Raw genomic sequence first — 24,569 nt, 5'->3', positions numbered from 1 at the left:
ATTCCGACTACATTTCTGTCACATTAAGAAGTTGTTCATGTACAGTGATTTTTATAGATCTTTCACAGGCAACCTTTGATAAAAGAAAATAATTGTTTGCTAATACATCACTGCTTCAGCGAGCATGGCATATTCTAAAAGTAGGGGTTTCCCATGAAATTATTGTATATGTGACAATATGTTAGCAAAATTCCTGAACTTGTAATTAAATAAAGGGACATTTCTGATATTCCTCCTTTTCCCTCAAAGGCTAAAATGGTGGTTCAAAAATTGCAAAATAATTTGAAAGTCTTGGCCGAAATTATCGGCACCCCTAGAATTTTCCCAGATAATGCACAATTTCTCCTAGAAAACTGTTGCAATTACAATTGTTTTGGTATATATATGTTTATTTTCTTTAAGTGCATTGGAACAACACAAAAAAACAGAAAAAAAGGCAAATCTGACATGTCACACAGAACTCCAAAAATGGGCCGCACAAAATTATTGGCACTTTTTCAAAATTGTGGGTAAATCGTTTTATTTCAAGCATATGATGCTCGTTTGAACTCACCTGTGGCAAGAAACAGGTGTTTGCAATATAGCAATCACACTTGAAGCCAGTTAAAATGGAGATTTTAGTTGACTCAACCTTTTCTGTTGTGTGTCTGAGTGTGCCACACTAAGCATGGAGAACAGAAAGAAGAACAGAGAATTGTCTGAGGACTTGAGAACAAAAATTGTGGAAAAATGTCAACAATCTCAAGGCTACAAGCCCATCTCCAGAGATCTTCATTGTCCACTGTGTGCAACACAATCAAGAAGTTCACAACACATGGCACTGTAGCTAACCTCCCTGGACGTGGATGGAAGAGAAAAATTGATAAAAGACTGCAACGAAGAATAGTTCAAATGCTGGATAAACAACCCCAATCAACTTCAAAACATATTGAAGCTGTTCTGCAGACGCGGGCTGCAACAGTGTCAGCTCGAACTATCCGTCGACATCTGAACGAAATGAAACGCTATGGCAGGAGAGCCAGGAGGACCCCAATGCTGATACAGAAACATAAAAAAGCCAGACTGGAGTTTGCCAAAATGTATTTGAGGAAGCAAAAATCCTTCTGGGCGAACGTCTTGTGGTAAAGCTCAACATTCTACTATTTACAGAAAACGGAATGAGGCCTACAAAGAAAAGAACACAGTACCTACAGTCAGACATGGTGGTGGTTCTAAGATGTTTTAGGGATGTTGTGCTGCATCTGGCACTGGATTCCTTGACTGTGTGCAAGGCATCATGAAATCTGAAGACTACAAAAAGATATTGGGGTGCAATGTAGGGCCCAGTGTCAGAAAGCTGGGTCTGCGTCAGAGGTCATGGGTGTTCCAGCAGGACATTGACCCCAAACATACCTCTAAAAGCACCCAGAAGTGGTTGACGACAAAGCGCTGGAGTGTTCTGAAGTGGCCAGTAATGAGTCCGGATCAAAATCCGATCGAATACTTATGGAGAGATCTCAAAATTTCTGTTGGGAAAAGGCGCCCTTCAAATCTGAGAGACCTTGAGCAGTTTGCAAAAGAAGAGTGGTCGGAAATTCCAGTTGAGAGGTGTAACAAGCTTGTTGATGGTTATACTGTAGGAAGCGCTTGATTTCAGTTATTTTTTCCAAAGGACATGCAACCAAATATTAAGTTGAGGGTGCCAATAATTTTGTCCAGCCCGGTTTTTGAGTTTTGTGTGAAATGATGTCAAATTTGCCTTTTTTTCTGTGTTTTTTCTGTTGTTCCAATACACATAAAGGAAATGAACATGTGTATACCAAAACATTTGTAATTGCAACAATTTTCTGGGAGAAATGGTGCATTTTCTGGGAAAATTCCAGGGGTGCCGATAATTTCAGCCATGACTGTACGTGACTTGGCAGCCCATCTTATTTACTTTACTCTTAAATTTTGCTTTTAAACATTGGCTTAACTTTTTCTTTACATGTTTAATTTTTTAAATATAGAAAGCATGGAAATAACATGCACATGGGTCTATAGGGTCTCTATTTTGTCTCTTGCTGAGTCACTTTTTGGTCCCTGTTTATGTTAACTTCAAGTAATAGCTGCTCTGCCACTTTCTTGTGCAATATTTTGTGTTCTTTTAACTGTTCTACCTGTGCAAGAATTTACTTGTCAAATCTTTGACAGGCATTGAATGCTCCTTTTTAGTACTTCTTCTTTGTGTTTCTCTTTTCCCTTTTAATTTGACCTCACAATGGAGTCTCTTGCTGAGTGCACAAAGTCTCATCAGGAGATTGTGTTAAAACAGGGCATGCGATACTTACAGCTTTATGAAGATGGTGTTTTAATTGCAACAACAGTTAATATTCCCTTATTGGAATTGTTTCAACAAAGACTGACTGAGTCTGCAGTTTCTCTTATAGGATTATTGAAACTCCGGATCATTATACTTATTTCGACCTCTTTATTTTCAATAAGGAAAGCTAAGTTTTAAATACAATTGGGAAAATCCTTCAGTATCATATTTGTCCATATTATTAGCAATGTTAATTTTCTTAATCAATCAGATAAGATTAATTAAAACTATAAATGTCTTAACCTACTGCTATTATGGTTCGAATTTCAGTAACAAAAATAAATGTGCTTTTTTTGCACAAAATTTTTTGCTTCCTAGTAATGTATAAACATTTCAAAAACCTGTTGAATTTATTTGGAAAGCCCATAAACCTTAAATAAATGAAATTATTTTGACGAGACTCGGTCCCTTGGACTGTGTGGTGGGTCACAGATTTGTATTAATATGATACAGCAGCAATGCTGAATCATCTGAGGCAGTGGTGGTTCTTTGACAATTCTAAACCAACCATCCATCTATTTTCTAGTGCTTATCAGGGTATGGGTCGCTGGTGCAGCTGTCTAAGCAACGATACCCATGTATCCCTTTTCTGTACCACCTCCCCAGTTCCTCTGTGGAGAGATCTCTCCACTCTGTCCTGACGTCTTCTCCAGGTTGGACATTCCCGAAAAAGTACTTCCCAGGAGGCATCCTAATCAGATGCCTGAACCACCTCAACTGGCTCCTTTCTGTGTAGAGGAGCAGAACCTCTACTTTAATCTGTAAGGCTGAGCTCAGACACCCTACGAAGGAAACTTATTTGTGTTTGTTTCTGCAATCTTTCTTTTACAAGCAACAGCTCATAACGATATGTGAGGGTACAAATGCAGATAATCTCTTGGTTTAGCTGTCTCTTCACCACAACTGACTGGTACAACATTCACATGACAGCAGACACTAGTCTAATCTGCCTGTCGATCTCCCATTCCAACTCCTCTGCTTGAGGCAGAACCTCATCCCCAGCCGAGAGGGGGCACGCCCCCATTTTCTGGCTGAGAGTTATGACCTTAAACTTGGAGGTGCTGATCTTCATGCCGGCTGGTACACACTTGGTAGCAAACTGACTCAGTGCGTGGCTAAGGTCACAGCCCAATGAACCTAGCAGGAACAAATCATCCACAAAAAGAAAAAATACAATTCTGAGAGCAGTGAAGTGGATACCCTCCACTCCTTGGCTGAGCCAAGAAATTCTGTCCAAAAAAGTTATGAACAGAATTGGTGACAAAGGGCAGCCATGGTGGGGTCCCACAACAACTGAGACCAAATCTGATTCAATGCTGGCAATGCAAACTAAGATTCCGTTCTGGTTATACAGGGACTAAACAGCTGGCCGGGTAGCCCATACTGCCAAAGCATGCCCCATAGGAACACTGTTGAATGTCTTTAACAAATCTACAAAACACATATAGACTGACTGGGCAGAATCTTTTGTTGGTGTGAAAAGCTGGTCCAGAGTTCTGCAGTTTGGACAAAATTTGCAGTGTTCCTGCTGAATTCAGGGTCCACCAACAGCTGGATCTGCCTTATCAGAAAGGCTGAGGAATGTGATTCCTCCTAAAGTTGGAACACACCCAGTCCCCAACCCCAGGTTGCCAATCCAGAGGCACTGTCCCTAAACTTCATGCAATGTTGAAAACGTGTGTCAAACAAGATAGCCCAACAATATCCAGAGTTTTTAAGAACTCAGGGCGAATATCATCCACCTCGGATCCTTACCACCGAGGAGGGTTTTTAAATTTTTTTTTAAATAAGCTCGGTTACTGTGGGATCTAGGAGATCCTCGCAGTGCTCCTTCCACTGCCCGATTATATCCCCCAGTGAGGCCAGCAGCACTCTATCCTTACTATAAACAACATGGGCAAAGCACTACATCTCCCTCGTGAGTTGCCTGACAGTTTGCTAGAATCGTCTCAAGGATGACCGAAAGTCATTTTAATGGCCTCACAGCTTCACCGAACTCCTCCTGGCACCTGAGCTTTTGATTCCAGAAAATGCCCATGCCGTGCTCTACTTGTCCTGTTGGTACCTGTCAACTGTCTCTGATGTCCCATAGGCTAGCCTAAGCTCAAAATGCTTATTTCTTCACTCTGTTGACTACTTTTACTGCTTGCATCCGCCATTGGGTTCTTGGATCAAATGCTACAACAGGCACCAGTGACCTTATGGCCGCAGCTTGGCCTAGCTGCTTTAGCAACAGAGTCACGAAACATGGCCCATTTGGTTTCAATGTCCACAGGATCTCCTAAGATACAAGAGGAATTCATCCAAAGATTGAAGATTTTCCAAATTGGGCATCTGCCAGATGTTCCCAGCACACCCTTACTATACATTTAGGTTTGTTGGGCGTCTTCCCCCGTCATCTGATCAAACTCATAATCGGGCAGTGATCACTTTACAGCTCAGTCCCTTTCTTCTTCTGAACATTCAAGACATAGGTCATAGATTGGATGATATGACTACAAAATTGATCATCAACCAATGGCCTAGGGTGGTTTGGTGCCAAGTGCACTTACAAATATTTTTATGCTCAAACGTGGAGTTCATTATAGACAAAATGTGAATAGCACAGAAGTCCAGTTACAAAACACAGTTCTAAACACTGGGTTTCAGTAGAGCAATGCGTAAGTGGATATTTGGATCTGGTATATCTAGTTTGGCTGTTTCAACTTGGGCATAGTTTACCTTCTTATTAACTATAATTTCTTCAGCAATGTCTATTTAAACATTTTGTCACAATGAAAATATAGATTTTTCACTTCCCTTTACAGTATTTTGACACTTAATCCCAGGTTTAAATCTATTCAGATGGTTTCAAAATGGACTTAATACATTGGTTGCCTTTTTTTTTTCTGGCAACGGCCATCATTACTTTCACTATGTCCATGAACACTTTAACATTAGTACAGTATTTCTTTAAGTTTGGTTCACTTGTTCCTATTGAAAGCTCTCCTTTTTGCACAAAGGTTTTCCAGTCCTTCTTTTAAAATTAAATGAATTAAAGTGTGTTATTCATTGTTAGATAACAGAAGTAATTTTTCAAAATTCACAATTGTCTTAAGGTATGATTTTCATCATGTTTTTTCTACTCAGCATTAGTTCTTGGCTTTAAGTTTACTATGTAAGACTATGCACAGTATTAAACATACTAGGATTACTTTAAAACTGATCTATAGGTGGTAAGTCAGCCCTGTGAAATTAAAGCTAAAGCCTTTGGAGATATTTGCCCTCTCTTCTGGAGGCAATGTGGCAAAAATTGTACTCTTTATATACAGTGCCCTCCATAATGTTCGGGACAAAAGTGCGTTTTTTCCTTGATTTACTCCAGCTTAAAATTACAAATCAAAAAATTCAGACGTGATTAAAGTGTGCATTGAAGACTTTTATTTTAAAGGTATTTGCATACTTTTCAGTCACAGCATATAGAAATTACAACACTTTATGGTCCCCCATTTCAGGACATCACAATATTTGGGACAGTTAGTATCACAGATGTTTGTAATTACTCAGGTGTGTTTTCATTGCTTCATTAGTGCAGGCATACTATACCTAAGCTTGAGTCTACCTACAGACTACCTTTGGAGTTTGTAGTTGTCATTGTTCAACATGAGAACAAGAGCTGTGCCAATGAAAGTCAAAGAAGCCATTATAAGGCTAAAAACAAGAATAGAGACATCAATAAAACCTTTGGCTTACCTAAATCAACCTGGAATATCTGAAATATCATTAAACGCCTGTCAGACAGATCAGAAACTGTTTTCAATAAACTGATATGTATGTGTCAGAGACTACTATCTGCAGAACACTTGTGAACAGAAATGCAGAGGCCATACTGTGAGATGCAAACACTTAGTTAACCACAAAAACAGGATGGCCAGATTACAGATTGCAGAAAAGTGTTTAAAAGAGCCTGCAAAATTCTGGAAAATGTATTGTGGACAGATGAGATATATATGAATGTCTATAAGAGTGATGGCATTAGCAAAATGTGGTGATGAAAACGAACTACCCAAGATCCAAAGCATACCAACATATCTTTTGAACATGATGATTGGGAGTGTTATGGCTTGGGTATGTATGACTGCCACAGATACTGGCACCCTTCTTTGCATTGATGATGTAACTGCTGACAGTTGTTGCACAATAATTTCTGAGGTGTACAGAAACATCCACTCAATTCTAATGAACACTTCCAAACTTATTGAATGGCACTTCGTCCTACAGCAAGTTGATGATAAGGCAACACAATGGTTTTTAAAAGCAAAAAATTGACAGGTTTTTGAATGGCCAAGTCAGTCAGCCTATTTAAATCCAGTTGAGTATGCTTTCCATATGATGAAAAGAAATCTTTTGGGGATAAGCCCCCAAAATAAGTAGGAGCTGCATTAGAAGCTTGGCAGAGCTTCACCAGAGAAAATATTCAGCACCTGGATGGTGTCTATGAATCAGACTGTAAGCAGTCATTGCATGCAAGGGATATGGGACAAAGTACTAAATATGACTGCTTTAATATACTGACCATTGCAATGTCTCAAAAGTCATGTGTAAAAAGTGTTGTAATTTCTACATGCTGTGACCGAAATGTATGCAGTTATTTTTAAATGAATGTCTGCAATGTACACTTCAATCACATCTGAATTGTTTGATTTGTGATTTTAAACTCTGAAGCAGAGGGGTAAATTGAGGAAAAATGTGTCTTTGTCACTAACATTATAAAGAGCACTGTATAAGGTGGTCCTGCAAGTCACTTTATCATTATTTGTTGGCAATTCGAAAAACTGCTTTCATTTTCTTTAAAATTAGATGTTAAATTAACTCCTCAGTTGTCTTTGGTTATGTTGGAGATAGACAGTTCTCTATCTAAATGTCATATTTTTATTTGCAGCTAGACTGTTTATAACATGGCATTGAAAATCTCCTATTGACTTAAATGTTTCTGAGGACAAAAATTGCCCTCTGTACGTCTTTTGAAATAAATGGTTGCAGTTAAAAAAAATACTCCTCAACTAGATATGAAAAGGCTTTTTCATAACTTTTATAAGGGTCCATATATTAAATAAGGAGACTACTTTAATTACCTGTTCAAGTTATCTTTTAGGCAAGACTGTTATACCCTTATCAGTTATTTAATGGATTTGGAATGGCTTTTTTGTTTGTTGTTTTTTTTTTAATCTTTGCTACTATATTTGCTTTTGTTGTTACTGATAAAGTGTTCCTTCACACTAGTTTTATTGTATTATTAGTGTATGTAACTTCTGTGTTGTGTTTGACTTTTTCCTTTAATGTTTTGTGTAACTTCAATCTATAATAATGGAGATAATTTCATTGCTATAGCTTATCAATGTCATTTTGATATTGTGTGATCAATATTTTACAGTACAGTAATCCCTCCTCGATCGCGGGGGTTGCGTTCCAGAACCCCCCGCGATAGATGAAAATCCGCGAAGTAGAAACTATATGTTTGTATAGTTATTTTTATATATTTTAAGCCCTTATAAACTCTCCCACACTGTTAACATTATTAGAGCCCTTTAGACATGAAATAACACCCTTTAGTCAAAAGTTTAAACTGTGCTCCATGACAAGACAGAGATGACAGTTCTTTCTCACAATTAAAAGAATGCAAATATATCTTTTCTTCAAAGGAGTGTCTGCATCAGGAGCAGAGAATTTAAGAGAGAGAGAGAGAGCGAGCGCTCGCAAAGAAAAGCAAACAATCAAAAAATCAAAACGTGTCCTTTTAAGTTTGCCGAAGCACCGCAATAAAGCGGCATTTTTCAGAGGAGCGTCAGTATCTTTTAAGCAAACAGCCTCTGTGCAAACAGCCTCTCTGCATACATCTCCTCCGTCAGGCGCAGAGAACGTCAGAGAGAGAGAGATTAAAGCAACAATCAAAAAACCAATACGTGTGCTTTTAAATATGCCGAGCACCGCAATAAAGCGGCATTTTTTAGAGGAGCGGCAGTATCTTTTAAGCAAACAGCCTCTGTGAAAACAGCACCTCTGCTCACACCCCCTCCGTCAGGCGCAGAGAATGTCAGAGAGGGTGAGAGAGAGGCAGAGGCAAACAAACAATCAAGCACCGCACGGGAAGCATATCTTATAGCATTGAGGAGTTTTAGTTAATATGTAATACATGCTCTGATTGGGTAGCTTCTAAGGCATCTGCCAATAGCGTCCCTTGTATGAAATCAACTTGGCAAACAAACTGAGGAAGCATGTACCATAAATTAAAAGACGCATTGTCCGCAGAAATCCGCGAACCAGCAAAAAATCCATGATATATATTTAGATATTTTTACATTAAAAATCCGCGATAGAGTGAAGCCGCGAAAGTCGAAGCGCGATATAGCGAGGGATTACTGTATTGTTATGCCGCAGTTCTCATTTGTATAATTTAATGCTTACCCTAAAATAACATTCTGTTTACATTTTTTTATTGTAATATTTGAAGTTAAGTGCAGCTTAATAATGAAACATTTTAATGTTTTTTTTTCTTTCTTTTAATTTGGGTTATACTAAGTAGAGCGTGCTTTCCTTATATGTTACAGAAATGCATGCTGATTATAACTTTGTATTTATTTTATTCACAGTCATTGATGGGCTAGATTTCCTCAAGAAAGAGAATGCTGGTGCCAGAGATGGAATTCGCTTCCTAGAATCAGAATTTCGCAAAGGAAACAGGTGGGCTGAAACCATTAGGGCTGTCATAGATATAGTATTATATATTTTACAGTAATTCAGTTTTTAAGTTTTCTAAATCTTGACATACTCTGGTAATATTTTAGGCAGTCTAACTATGGTAAATACATTATTTTGAAAGTCCAGTATAGTGTGAAATAGTGGCATGATCAAAATTAATTTTCAACCTACATAATTCTCAAATCATGCTTAATATTTAGTATCATAGCAGGCTTCAGCCTTTCTAGCCCTGAACAACATTAAAACCACCTGCCTAATATTGTGTAGATCCCCCTTGTGCCACCAAAATAGCTCAAATATATTGAGGCATAAACTTCACAAGACCTCTGATGGTGTCCTGTGACATCTGGCACCAAGATGTTATCAGGAGATCCTTTAAGGCCTTTAAGTTACAAGGTGGGGCTTCCATGGATCATACTTGCTTTTCCAGCATATCCCATAGATGAGCAATCAGATTGAGATCTTAGGCATTTGGATGCCAAGCCAACACCTTGAACTCATCATGATATTCTTCAAACCATTCAATTCTTGCAATGTGGGCAGGGGTACCTTATCCTTCTGAAAGAGGCCACTTTTAACAGGGAATACTATTGTGATGAAGGGCTGTACATGATTTTCATCAATCTTTAGGTAGGTGGTAAATGTCAAAGTAACATCCACATGAATGCCAGGACCCAAAGCTTCCCAGCAGAACATTGTCTAGAGTATCACTCACGACTCTGATGGGTGTGCCTTCTGCCTGTAGAACTTGCCTCCATATCTTCCCCAGGTAAATGGCGTATATGTACCTGGCTGCCCATATGATCTAAAAGAAAAAGTGATTCATCAAACCAGGTCACCTTCTTTCATTACTCCATGGTCCAGTTCTGACACTCACTTGACTATTGTAGGAACTTTTAGCAGTGGACAGGGATCAGCATGGGCACTCTGACTGAGCTGAGGCTGCACTTCCCCATACACGGCAATCTGTAATACACTGTCTGTTCTGACACCTTTCTCTTATGGCCAGCATTAGATTTTTACTGCAGTTTGTGCTACAGTAGCTGTTCTGTGGGACTGAAGCAGATGGACTAGACTTCACTCCCCATGCACATCAATGAACCTTGAGCACATTACCCTGTCACCAGTTGTCCTTCCTTGCACCAGTTTTGGTAGGTAGTAACCAGTCCATACAGAGAACACCCCAGAAAATCATCTGTTTTTGGAGATGCTCTGACCTATGCATTTAGCCTGCACAATTTGGCCCTTGTCAAAAATCATTCATGTCCTTACACTTGCCAATTTTTCAGGCTTCCAACACATCACTTGTGAATTGATTGTTCAGTTTAACATAACATTTTTGGTAGCCTGATGAACTTGTGGAGTGAATGAATTACTAGTCCTAGCAAATTGGTATTGGTGGTGGTTGTAAAATGCATCAGACAAATATCTAGATTAACAAAATTCTGTTTCCTAGTTAGGCTCATACTTATTGTTGTAAAGTCTACTTTCAAAAAAGTGGCCCATCAACAAAATCTGGACACATTTCTTGAATTTGAACAACATTGTTAAAGTTCAAGCCTTACAGGCAATCATATAGTACAGGTATTTTATCTTTTAACATTATTAATGCTAATTCCTGTCTTTGACATTGAGTTATATTATGGGTTGATATTTATATACACTATTGGCTAGTGAAAGCTGAAGAACTTTTCTCATTCACTTGTATGAAGCTTTGTTAGAAATTTCTAACTGTACTTAATTACTTGGGTTTTAACTGTTCAATATGTTAGTGTAAGACGTTGGACTATTTTTTAATACGTTTATATTAAATTACATATATATAATATAATATCTGTATTTGAAGCTAATTAAAGATATTTGAAATTCATATTTTGTCTAGACCCAAATAAAGTCACAAGTCAAGTTGGTTGGGTATGGAGAAAAGTTTCAAAGGCTGGATGACTGCATTACTTCCAACTAGGCAGGTTTTGGATTTTAATCTATGAAGACAAATTGATTCAACAGGGTGCAATACCTGCCCATTTTTTAACATCTTACTCAAATATTATTTACAACATACAATTACCCTTCCACCCACTCCTTCCCTCTGTAATCAATAATTCTAGTAACTTCTAGGACTTCAGCCCTAATCTTGTTTTTACTTTGTCTTGATTTTTACATTTCAAAAGTATCGTTTCTTGTTCTGTAGTTTGTAGTGTCATAATCATCAATTATATTGTACTTCTACTTCCTTACAATAAATTATACTAAACAGCTGCAGCTTATTTGCTTCCCAAAATTCATTGTATAGGAATTTACTGTAAGAAAGGGACTGATTATACTATTTTAAGGACATTATTTATATGTTCTATAGATTGAGTTTCTTCAAAATGCAGGTAGTAAATTGTGTAAAAAGAAAGGGACCAAACAAAGACAAAGGGTTGGGACACAAATGTTGAACACGTATAATTTGAAAAGGTTTATGAAAAAAGCAAAACAAAATAGTTGTCTTTATACGATGTCAATGCAGTCGTGAGACTGGCTCTCATTTTAGTGGTGGATCTTTTAAAGGTGCTTATTGGTTAAGAGGTGGGTTCATGAGTCTAAAACCATCAGTGGTGGTCTTGTAGTCATCCTTCAGGTTTGGAGGCAAAACAAAAGGAGAGGCATTAGAAGATAGCGCCATCTGTCCACCCGGGATGGAATTACCACTAGAAGAGCCTGAAGTTGCCTTCCAAGCACGTGTGTGTGACAACTGTTACTTTTATTAAGTGCTGCAACAGTGTAATTCTTTGCTTGAGTTAGAGTGCTTGGAGCTTTTTTTTTAATTCACAGTATGAAATGTAGATTTTGCTTATTCTTACTGTATATATGATAACTTTATTTCATTTTCTTAACAAATAACATCGGGACATATTAGTGCTTGCCCGAATTTTTTTTTTTTACTTCAGGGCTGTTCAGTTTTTAATTATTCTTAATTCTTGCAAGGCTAATTTCTATTTTTCCATGAAATATTCACTTTTTGTAATCAGTGTCAAAATTCTTCATTACACTAATTATTGCAGAGCTATAGCGCGTCTTTATGTGAAAACAGCAGTGTCAGTTTTTTTTTGTTAGTCTAGGATCGTGAATGCGACTGAGAGAATGAAACTGAATGAAATGAAACCCATCTGACACTGCTGTTTTCACATAAAGATGCGCTATAGCTCCGCACCCTGTAGGAGGTAAGTAAATAAATCCAAATAAATAACATATAGACGGTGTATGTGCGCTAAAAAGAAGTCTGACTGCATTCTTGTACCAATGCTTGCGATCTGAAGTGTCTGCGTGCACTTTTCATTGCATTACATGTGTATTTTTCGAGCATGCTCGTATTAGTCAAACACAGGAAGCTGTGCAGTGTACTTGTGAGTTTCTTTTTTCTTCGTTTATAGTCTTGAATAAAAATGCACTTGTTTTGTTATACTTGTACATCAACATTTATATGTTACTTACATAAAAGCCAGATCGAATGTTATTTACTTACTTCCTACAGAGTGCAGAGCTATAGCGCGTCTTTATGTGAATACAGCAATGTCAGGTTGCTGTGGAGGGTAGGATCGTGAATGCGACTGAGAGAATGAAACTGAGTAAAAATAAAAAAACAAAGCTAACCTTTACAAGTATCATACATTTACACTGACTGTTACAGGCTGAAATCACATGTATGTTTTATCCTAAAATAGTAAGAATAAAAGCAGACGGACGGGGATCGAATCCGTGAAGTTTTGATTACCAGTCAACTGTTTATACCATTGCGCCACCGAAGCAGTTGTAGTAAATGCGTGTCACATCCTAATGCGTGTTGTTTTTCTGCAGTTATATTTTTGAATAAAAGCGCACTTGTTCTGTTGTATTTGTACCTTTTGTGAAAGTGTTTCTTTGATATTTGGACTTCAGGCTTCACACATTATAAACTTCATGTCTACAATTATTACTAAAGCATGAAAAACGTTTCTTTTTTAACGATGTGTTTACATAGATCGCTGTAGACACGGAACACACATGAAATGCATGTGTTCCAAATAACGATATAGTATTTATAAAAGGTGTGATCTATACAACTCCAAGCAACATCACGCAGGTAACCTGATGAACTTGAGCCAGACTTGAGCTGAGGAAACTGTGCGCTGGTGGGGGTTGTGATAACAGACTACTTGTTGCTTATCAACACATTTAAAGGACAAAAGACGCTGACAGAGAGGTAGGAAGCGATTTAAGGTGGGATGGATCTACGAGATTTTTTTGTAGGCTCTGGTAATTCTAGTGTTAATAATACAAAAATGAAATCTGCTATGCATATAAGTATTCAGACTATTAATTTGGTACTTTTGAGAAGCCTTTTTGGAAGCAATTGCAGCTTTTAGTTTTCTTGGGTAAGTCTGTACAAGCTTTTCACACCTTCATTTGGGCAGTTTATCCCATTCTTCCTGATAGATCATTTTAGATTCTGTTAGATTGGATATAAACTGATATCTTGCGGTCTCTCCGCAGATGTTCTGTGGGTTTTAAGTCTGGACTTTGGCCGTGCCACTCAAAAATAGTAAAGAGACTTATACCAAATCTGCTCTAAAATTGTCTTGGCTGTAGGCTATTTGGCTGCATTTATCCTTCCCTCAATTCTTTCCTTGTTGTGGAGTTGCAACCCCACAGCATGATGCTGCTGTCACCATGGTTCACCATATGGATGATATTGGATAAGTGGAAAGAAGTACCTGCTTTTGGCGTGGAGTTCTGCCCACATAGTTCAGTTTTTATCTCATCAGAAGAGGGAATCCTATTCCTCATTCTCACCGTCCTTTAAATGCTGTGTGCCAAACTCTTAACACTAGAATTACCAGAGCTTAGGAAAAAACTTGTAGATCTGACCCACCTTAAATCCATTCGCACCTCTCCGCCAGCGTCTTTTGTCCTGTAAATGTGCCGATAAAGACAAGCAGCCTGATATCCCATCCCCCCACCGCCGCAGAACGTGCACAAAGTACTGCCAGCTCATGCCTTGATTGATTATATGGGAGTGAAGTGCTGGAGTTTTAGAGTGGAAATAATAGATTATTTGGAACACATGCATTTCATGTGTGTTCCCTTTCTATAATCTGTGTAAACACATTGTTAAAACAGAAACATTTTTCATATTTTAGTAGTAAATAACAAAATGTTGGCATAAACTATGTAATGTGTGAATCCTGAAGTCCGAAGATCAAATAAACACTTTCACAAAAGGTTCAAAGACGATACAACAGCTTCCGTGGCATAGTAGTAAGATTTGCTGACTTGTAATCAAGAGTCCCTTGTTTGTTTCCAACTGCCTCCTATATTTTCCGTTTTCAGTAGTGAGCTGCTCATATTGTTATTATTATACAGTACACACATACATTTGGTTTGCGTCTGTAACAGACGGTGTGCATTTATAGGACTTGTAAAACTTTTTTTTTTTTTTTTTTACTTTTATTCTCTCAGTCACGATACATACTACCACCCTAGGGATCTGACGCTGTTAGTTTTTATTTGAAACTGGGAGTAACTGTAGATGTGAGTGGTGTTTTGAGGCAATTGAACTGGATATTCTCTGATCTGCAGGGATAAAAGCTGACACACAAATGCTGGTGAATCTGCCTTCTTCGTATCTCACCATCACTTGATTTTTTTTTTATTAAGTGTTCCTGCTCACAATGAATTAGTATGCACCTTACGGTCTATGATGTCAAAAAAAAAAAAAAACAGAGACATAGGTATATATGATATTTGGAATTATTCATTTTATGACCTTTATAGTACATTTCGGAAAACATTTTGGTACGGATGCAACATTATTCATATTCATTCGCATAACATCTTGCGCTTGTAATTGGTGCTGTATGGGGCTGTTTCTTTTGTACTCCAGGAAATGCAGAGGAAAGAATAGTACAAAGAGGTCAGTTCAGCGCAATATGTAATCATCAAATTCAAATGTTAACAGTTCACTCACACGCAAGGACTGTCCTTCCTACATTTACGACATGTGCACCTGTTGCCATGTACACACTTCTCTCTATGCTGTGGTTCCTATTACATTGAAAGGGCACCTGACACTGACTCAGTTTACTTTCCTTGGAAAAGCGGCTGTCTTAGAACAGAATCTTGTCGATGTTGCATCCTCCTTTTCTTTTTCCTTCGCCTTTTCTAGTAAGATGAGACGACGAAGTTCCTCTGCAAGGTGCGCCATGAACACTCTTCTTTTCTCAGTGGCCCCCGTGCTTGCCTTGCACAGTACATGTGCGTTGATTGCCACCAGGTCAAGCGTGTTATAGCACACAGCAACTGGCCACCTGTGTGTGATCCTGAGCGCACTGAATTCACCAGCATTTGTGTGTCAGCTTTTATCCCTCCAGATCAGAGAATATCCAGTTCCATTGCCTCAAAACACCACTCACATCTACAGTTACTCCCAGTTTCAAATAAAAACTAACAGCGTCCGATCCCTAGGGCGGTAGTATGTATCGTGATCGTGACTGAGCGAATAAAATTGAAAATTCCTATAAATGTACGCCGTCTGTTACAGATGCAAACCAAATGTATGTGTGTACTGTATAATAACAATAAGAGAAGCTCACTACTGAAAACGGCAAATATAGGAGGCAGTCGGGATCGAACCAGGGACTCTTGATTACAAGTCGGCAAATCTTACCGCTACGCCACAGAAGCTGTTGTATCGTCCTTGAACCTTTTGTGAAAGTGTTTATTTGATCTTTGGACTTCAGGCTTCACACATTATATAGTTTATGCCAACATTTTGTCATTTACTACTAAAATATGAAAAACATTTCTGTTTTAACAATGTGTTTACACAGATTATTGTAGAAAGGAAACATGAAATGCATGTGTTCCAAATAACAATCTATTATTTCCACTCTAAAACTCCAGTACTTCACTCTCAGATAATCGATCAAGGCATGAGCTGGGAGAACTTTGTGCACATGCTGCAGAGGTGGGGGGATGAGATACCAGGCTGCTTGCTGCTTGTCTTTATCGGCACACTTACAGGACAAAAGACGCTAACAAAGAGGTGCGAACGGATTTAAGGTGGGCCAGATCTACATGTTTTTTCATAGGCTCTGGTAATTCTAGTGTTAAGCAGGAGTTGGCCACTCTTCTGTAAACATTGATGTAGTGCTACTGCGATCAGAGAACCTGTCGGAGCACTTCTGAAGCTTTGTTAGATTGACCATTGGGTTTTTGCCCAGTAACTCAGTTTGTCCCGACAGCCAGCCAGCTAGGAAGAGTCCTGCTATTTCCAAACTTCTTCCATTTCACAGTTATTGAGGCTACTTTGCTCCTGGAAATACTAAAAGCTTTAGAATTGGTTTTATACCTTTGCCCTGATCTTTGATTTACCACAGTTTAATTGTGGAGGTCTAAATAAAGTTCAGCAGTATGTCAAAAGGCAAGAAACAGTATGATTGTTGGTGGACGACTACTGGGTAACAGTGGGTATCCCCCATCGTGCATAGCTGTTGACAGTAGTATCTAACCCCAGGCAGTGGCCAAAGAGTAATATAACATAACACATCAGCAAACCCTCAGCATTGTGGAAACGCAAGGTATATGCATAGCTCTATGGAAAATACGCCACCACTGTCTTTATAAATCACTGGGTGGCATCACATTTTCATCCTCACCTTGCTGCAATGTGATAGCTGTATGTACAGTGCCACAAAATATTACTACTAGAATAGGTGTAACCTTGTCAAAGAAGAATCATAGGGGAAGATGGTGGTTGGAAATGTAATATTGCCCAGTCTTAGGGCAAAGAGTGTATACCAGGCTGGCATGTATGCTTGACAGGCCATAAGCACTACCATTTTTGCATAATTTTCTTTTGTTTATTACATTCTAATTAAAATATTTGTCTGTATGTCATTATGTTTGAGTTATTTACTGTATATTCCAGTAATAAACAGCTTGTATCTTACATACTTGCTACCCTCAGAGTCATTGATTGAGGGGAAGCTCAATTTACACTGCTTTAGTACACAGTGACATTTATTTACATCTTTTAAGAATTACGGAAATACTAGAGATTATAAGAATTAAATACAACTCCGTGTAAAAGTTTGGACACCCCTTGCCAAAGTCCGTATTCTGTTGGTGTATGAAATAAAAAACAGTAAATACAACTTAAATATTAAACAAATTAAACCAATGGTATTTTTATGAGAATGTTAATGTACAGTTTTTATTTATTGAACTGGAAAAAATGGAAAAAAAGTAAATGTGGCATTTTCAAAACTTTAGGCAGCCTTTCAGTAATAAGGTCTTAGAACTCATTTATCTGTGAGTCTTGTTGTGCGGCTTTAGCAGAGAAAGGAGTGGTGGTGTACTCATTGTACTTTGCAGAATCAATTACATTAACATAGACTTAATGGAATAGCATTCAGAAGGAAACCTTGCCTCTAGTCTAATCAGAAAAACATTTTAAGTATGCAAAACAACATCTGCATAAGTCAGAGGCATTTTGGAAGCAATTACTGTGGACATATGAAAATAGCCCATTTCACATATGTAAACCAAGAAATTCCTAGGTTAACTCTTAGGTTTCATTCATTCACACGTAATAGGACAACTGGTTTCCCTCATCAATTGAGTTCATGTATGAACCCCTCACTTTTGGTAAGGGGCACATTTCTTTAAAAGGGGAAAAAGCATTTGAAAGTTTACTGTTTGCCAAATGGTACAGTGAAAAAATATTTAAAATTAGTCTAATGAAGTAATGATAGCTATTTTAAATATTCTTTGTATTTGGGCATCCAAATTTCTTATCAATACTAAATTCAGTTTTAGCTCAACATTTGAAAACGCAATGAAAAGAAATATTTGAGCTATACATGCTCAGAATAAAAAATAAACTTTTATAAGTACTGTATTAGTGGGACACATTTTTCTGTAATTCAGTTAAAACATAGTATCTTTTAGCCAATGAGCTCTCAGAAATCATGCATTAAAATGACTGTTTTCAGTGTTGCATCTAAAATAACCTTTTTAATTTGGTTTGATTTGTTTTCCCATTACTGATTTCATGGTTGGTGTGTTTATACAAGAATGTGTCTTTTTCTTACTTTTTACATCATGTATAGGTATATTCGGTGTCAGAAGGAGTCTGGGAAAAGCTTTGAGAGGCATAAACTGAAGAGAGATGACATAGATGCCTGGTAAGTGATTAGGAGTTTTGTATGATACTGTTGAAATTTATTGGCAAGATAGTATCAAATATTGTAACAGAAACCTACTGTGGATGTCGTCATTAATTCCAAGCAGTGTCTTGGGCACAGACAGGTTTCTTCCTTAAATTAAATCACTTTTTTTTTTTTTTAATATAGTGATAAAAAAGAACACAATTTTGTAACAAATTGTTCTGAATGATACCTTTGTTGTGCATATGGATTCACAAGACCTTTTTTTGCTAACGATGTTCATATCTGTCTTATTGCAGTAGACAACATTGTCACTTCAGAATTCTTTTGTTGTTGTTGTTTAGTTTTCTGATGCAATGACATTACTGGAGTATGTGTTTTATCCAGCTATATGTTTACATGAGTCATGCAGCTTTACCGCACGGTCCAGAGGCTTGTGTTTAATTTTACCGGTGGCTCTGAATTTATTGTGTTTTTTATGACTGCTTAATTGTTCAGTTGACTAAGAAGGAGTGGAGTCCTTTTCTTGTTCAGATTATTTGCTAGGATAGGCTATGTGTAATAGAAATGAATGAACTGCTCTATTGTCTGCTTTTTTATGTTGTTCCTCAAATTTATGGGGCCATTGTTGTAGGGTATGGTTTTGATTTAAGAACATTTTGATTTAACATTAGGTATTGCCTATTAATACTAAAGATTTAATCATTCTGTATTACTGTATTCTTTGTTCTACAGTCATTGTCACAATGTTGTTGCTTTTGAGTTTGGCCAGAGGTAATTTTTCTTAATGTTTTTTTATGGTTCACATTTCAAACTGACTTAATTGAGACTGTTACCCTGTAGGCACCTGCACAAAATTATTGATAGTTGTCGTCAGCTGACAGTTTCACAGGGTAATGGAGAAGAGGATACTGCGGGAATGGTGACAATCTTGACAGGATTTCAAATAGACGAAGATAACTTTTCATCTCTGTCTCCACACATGCAGGTTAGTTTTAGGTATTTATTGCTTAAATTAAAACTCAATTAATTGATATGTCTAATCAATGCTTTTGTACAATTCAAATTACTCTTTTTACACTGACGTCATTGTTTGAGTTGTGCAAGGTCACACAGTGAATAAGGGGTGTCAGACAAGAAGGCCACAGTTACTTCAGCAAGTTTAACATAGTTCTTTTTTCTTAATTATAATTGATTTGCTTATTTTATTTATATATTTTTTTCCTTAACCAGCAATCAGACACTAAAGAAATGCAAAGTGCAACAACTAGCTAACTGAGGAGTCTCAAACAGTTCTTTAGGGCCACAATTTTCATTACAGCCAGCCAATCCCTTACTTAGCTATTAATGAAGTATTTAATTATATGGCTTTTGTTATTTTTTGTTATTCTGCCACACATGTCATTTCCAGATCCCATTTTATTTTTTTGAGATTAACATCCTGATGTATTGTAAACCAGAACACATCAATATTTTCAGACTCATTTTTTCTTTTCATATATTTTATTGTGGCAGATATTGTATGAAAGACGCCAATGCAAAGGGATCTTAAGTTAACTTTGCATTCTGTTCGTTCACTTTGCATCTCATTATTGTTTGACTGCTTGTTAAAGTAACAATGGAACAGCTAAGATGCAAGTCAGTTAAAATGAAGGCAACATTGGTAACTGGTTAATAATGAAGAAAGTAGCTGTAGCCCTCCAGGAACTAAGTTTGAAATCCCTGGAATAGACCAACATACGAGGTGTGGCAGAAAAGTAATGAGACTGGCAACACTGCAAGCGATCTGGCAACGCTGCGCTGCTGTCCTTGATAGAGCACGTGTATCAGTACCCTCCCATAGCTCAGTGCGAGTTTCAACTCCTTCCGTTAACTACGTGATTTTTGTGACTGCTATTAGCGAAGTTGTGTTTTTGGTTGTGCATCACGCAAAATGGAACAGCGGAATTTGGAGCAACGTTGTGCCATTAGACGGCAAGTGTGACGTTTGAAAAGTTAAAACAGTCCTATGGGGAACATTCTTTATCCTGAGCTCAAGTTTTCTGCTGGCACAAATCATTTTTGGAAAGCAGAAAACACGTTGAAGATGAATACCGTTCAGGAAGGACTTCAACTTCGAAAACCAATAAAAACATCGAACGTGTGAACACTCTTGTGAGATCAGACCGTCGTTTAACATTAAGAATGTTGAGTGAACAATTAAATTTGAACATATTTACCGTTCATCAAATTTTGACTGAACGTTTGCACATGCGAAAGGTCTGTGCCAAAATGGTGCCGAAAAACTGCCCTCTCCATAACAGAATTTTTGACCTCAAAAGGCATTCCTGTGGTTCCCCAGCCCCCTTATTCACCTGACCTCAGTCCGTGTGACTTTTTCCTAAACTGAAAAATGTCCTCAAAGGACGTCATTTCGGGACTTTAGAAAACATCCAAAAGAGTGTAACGGACATGCTGAAGACCATACCGGTTGAAGACTTCCAGCGCTGCTACCAACAGTGGGAACAACGTCTCCATCGGTGTGTAGCTGCCCAAGGGAACTATTTTGAAGGGGATAACATTGATGTTTGAAAAAAATAAAAACTTTGGTAAATAAAAAATCAGTCTCATTACTTTTCTGCCACACCTCATATCTCACTTTGTTGTGAGCTAACTGAACATACATTTAAATACTTAGTGAAATTAAAAAATCAGTTTTATGTAACACTGGGAAAGAACCCTTGTTTATAAAACAGGTATATTAAAATGTATAGTGATACTGACATAATTTTTAAATAGATGGCAGTGATGACCACTAATGTTTGTCTTATTCTCTTTCCTTTAGTCTGCTGTTCAGGCTGTTGTTGCTGCTGGGATAGAAATAAAAAATGTGTTGGATTTCTACAAGCAATGGAAGGAAATGGGTTGAAGATGAATTGCCGAGATGCTCTGGCTTTCAATAATTCTCCCACAGAAATGCGCGCGTGCACACACACACACAAAAACACATGCACACACAAAACACATACACTGTTCTGTGTGTGACCCTGAAAAAGGAGGCAAGGAAGAAAAGTACAATCCGATTGAGCATAGCAAAGTGGCTATATGGGGGAAAAACAGAATAGAAACAACATTTAAAAGTGAGAAAGTGCTCTTGCTTAAAATAACTGTGTGTGTGTAATATTATATATATATATATATATATATATATATATATATATATATATATATATATATATATATATATATATAAATACACCAAGTGGTGTGTTTTTGAAGCAGCATAAAAGTGAAGTAAGACAAGCTTGTATGTCCCAATGCTTCACTTTTTTATTTTATAATGGAGGTGGCACAAGGCGGTCTAGTGCAGTTGGAGACTTACTTTTAAGCTTTTTCTGCCCAGGGTTGCCTCCATGCCCTTTATCTGCAAAGTCCTATTTTTAATAAGTGAAACATGGAAAGCAGTTGAGAAAGAAAAAAATAAAAGTGAATCCAATGGGCTTTGTTGTGTGTTTTTTTTTTTTTTTTTTAGCCAAAAGTCCAAGTCTTTTTTGGACTTCATCGTATATGTGTAAATTGTCAGGGATTAATTTAATTTTAATTTTTTTTTTTTTTTACTGTTTAATGTACTTTTAAAAAAGGAAAAGATGGTGTAATAAATTGCTTTGGCTTGGGAAAGTGGTTAGTCCAGTCTCCCTATGCATAAAATTTGTACTGCCCTCTCCTTTAATTTTGACATTATTTTTGGGCTATACTCCAGAGTGTCAAAAAGTAGCAAAACTTTCCTTTCACCACCAACAACTAAGCAAAAAGGAAGTGGTCTTGCCCTTGATCCTGTTTAGTTCTCACAACATTCTAAAAAGCAGGTAATGTAATGATGGGGCAGGGGATTTAAACTATTTTCTTTTATTGTCTGACTACTCTGGTAAACCTAAAAAAAATTATTCTACCTCCATTCTGTACAGCTATCAGAGGCAGAGGTGGAGATTAGCATCATTTTGGATGATTGCCAGTTTGGGTGTCAGCTACTTTAGCATTATATTGTGGTTAAAAAAAAAAAAAGCCTCGCTCGGCACAAATATAACATTGTCTGTTGGGATTGTTGGAAGAATTTTGATGCAATTTTCACAAGTCTTTCAGTAATGTAAGTGTGCATCAAAGCTGCCTCATATGTTTGTGAAAATAATTTGCCAAAAAAGTGCTTGGAATTAATTTAACTTCTCCTGTGCTTGTTTTGAGGGACATTGGTCAGGGAATAAGGATCACTTAAACACATTCCTGACACAATTAAGATGTGAAATTCATTTCTTTGAAAGTCCCTTGACACCTTAACAGCCATGTCTCTAGTCTTCTCCCTATATAAAATACAACCAGGCTGTAATTAAAGCGGAAGATTTCCAGTGATAACATTGCAATCTTCTCCCTCTGTGTCGCATTGTGTTCATTTAGAATAAAAAAGCAGATTGCTTAAACAATTTTGTCTTTTGGTGTTAATCATAAATTGAACTATAAAAGTATTTGTAAAGTTGAAACAAAAGAAAGGAGATGGCATCTATATAATTTGGAAAGAAAAACATCTACAATAAAATGATTAGCTCCGAGAAGTGTCTATAGTAACTAGAACTTAAACTGTAAAATGCTTTTATTCAGAAGATTTTTTTCTGTGTGTAATATACCCTAAAACTGACATGTTGGAAGTGAGGCATACACTGTGACATGTTATGGAGTACAAAGCTGTGAGCCTTTACAAAGCCTTCAAAACATATATAACCCAGACAGACTTACACACCCTCAGTCTGTGAAAGAAAGCAGAGCTGGTCCATTTTTCAACAGTTAAGGTAAATATTCAATTGCCCTTTCCAGCGCTGATGTTCAGTTGGAGTATTTTCTACAAACATCTATACTGGGTGCTGGAATAAAGTGGTGGGAGATCCGTATGTGATTAATCATTATAAGTAAAGCATTTCAGTCCTGATCTTTATGAAGCACCATTCCACCTTCTTTATGATTCAACTCTGCGGGAAAAAAAAACCTTACTCATTGACTTTAGACTTAATTCAAAACTAATAATTTGGCAAATTTAGTTAAAACAAGAAGTCCTGTCCTTTTCATAATTGCACCAGTGGCCAGTGCCACTGATGTAGAAAACATGTTCATGTTTACTGTGTTGTTAGAAAGCTCCCTTTATCGCTCACAACCTTTACTCGGGATCTCTGCATTTGGTACATGTTCCATACTGTGCTGCTACCATGTGCTGCATTGTTAAATAAGCTTAATGGACCATAATTATGTGTTTAGCACATGGTTGCAGAAGTGCCTGCCATACAAAAACCAACTGTATTATGCAGAAAATATAATCAATAAATAGTACATCACTGTAATTTGTGATGTGTATTTTTTGCAAAATGTAATATTTTATGTGTATATTTAACTTGCATTTACACTTAACAAAAGTATTTAGCTGAAAATGAGATCACATATGAGCTTAAGAATAAGGCATTTTTAAATACAAACCTCCAGAGAGAAATCAGAAAAACAAAATTTACAATTGCAAGCCTAAATCTGTCAATTTTTAATTAGAGAGAGAAGAGTATATTGAAGTTGTATTATTTTGTGGGAGATCTTGAAATTAATATTTGAATAGGAAGATAACATGAAATAAGGTAGTATTTATTGTTACTAATGTCAGTTTCAACTTCATGAGTTAATGTCAGAGTGCTGCTTTGTTGGAAGTCATCAAGTCATTCATTCTGCTTGGCAGAGATGGAGGGCCAAGGCACACAACCACAGACAAGAAACCAGCCCTTATTCCAGTTCTGTTCTGATAAAGATAGTAATGGTATGCTTCTTGTCTATACAGTATGGAGAAATATTTCTGTCAAAATTAATACAAAAATAAAAGTACTGTGAAATGTGACAGAAACTGTAAAAAAAAAAAATAGCAAGAAATGTTAAGTGTAAATAAATAAATGTGTCATGGAATTTTTTCTGTTGTTGCTTAGCTAATTAATTTTGTCCATACTATTCCTCTAAATACAACATGAAGTACAGTTGAAATGTAAAACTGTCACATGTCAAAGCTTAATTTTTTGATTGGTGAATTATCCGCATTGTACATGCTTTGCTTGACTTGAGAATCCTGTGGCTCATGTACATGCCCATAATTGTGATTCTGCACATTGCCTACAAGTGCACAAAAAATTGGCCAGAATTACTGTATGAGGGCACTACTTTAATTCTGTAAACTCTTAACTCATCATTAGGAGCCTACATCTGAAGTGTCTGCTGTAAATGTGACACTTGATGGCAGAAGGTTTAAG

General features: G+C 37.2%; 1 protein-coding gene across 1 annotated transcript in view; it reads left to right on the top strand.

Moving 5' to 3' along the window:
• The window catches only part of smg5 (SMG5 nonsense mediated mRNA decay factor), a 197,693-nt gene extending 175,037 nt beyond the window's left edge, over positions 1–22,656 (top strand). Inside the window, exons 19-22 of the mRNA XM_039752424.1 lie at positions 8,971–9,061; positions 18,214–18,288; positions 19,114–19,258; positions 21,095–22,656. Coding sequence (XP_039608358.1) covers positions 8,971–9,061; positions 18,214–18,288; positions 19,114–19,258; positions 21,095–21,178 — 395 coding nt within the window. The 3' untranslated portion in view covers positions 21,179–22,656. The remainder of the gene's footprint in view (positions 1–8,970; positions 9,062–18,213; positions 18,289–19,113; positions 19,259–21,094) is intronic.
• The last annotated feature ends 1,913 nt before the right edge of the window (positions 22,657–24,569 follow it).

The sequence above is a fragment of the Polypterus senegalus genome, chromosome 1, assembly GCF_016835505.1.
Source record: "Polypterus senegalus isolate Bchr_013 chromosome 1, ASM1683550v1, whole genome shotgun sequence".
Lineage (NCBI taxonomy): Eukaryota > Metazoa > Chordata > Cladistia > Polypteriformes > Polypteridae > Polypterus > Polypterus senegalus.
This window is presented reverse-complemented; position numbering and strand designations above follow the sequence as displayed.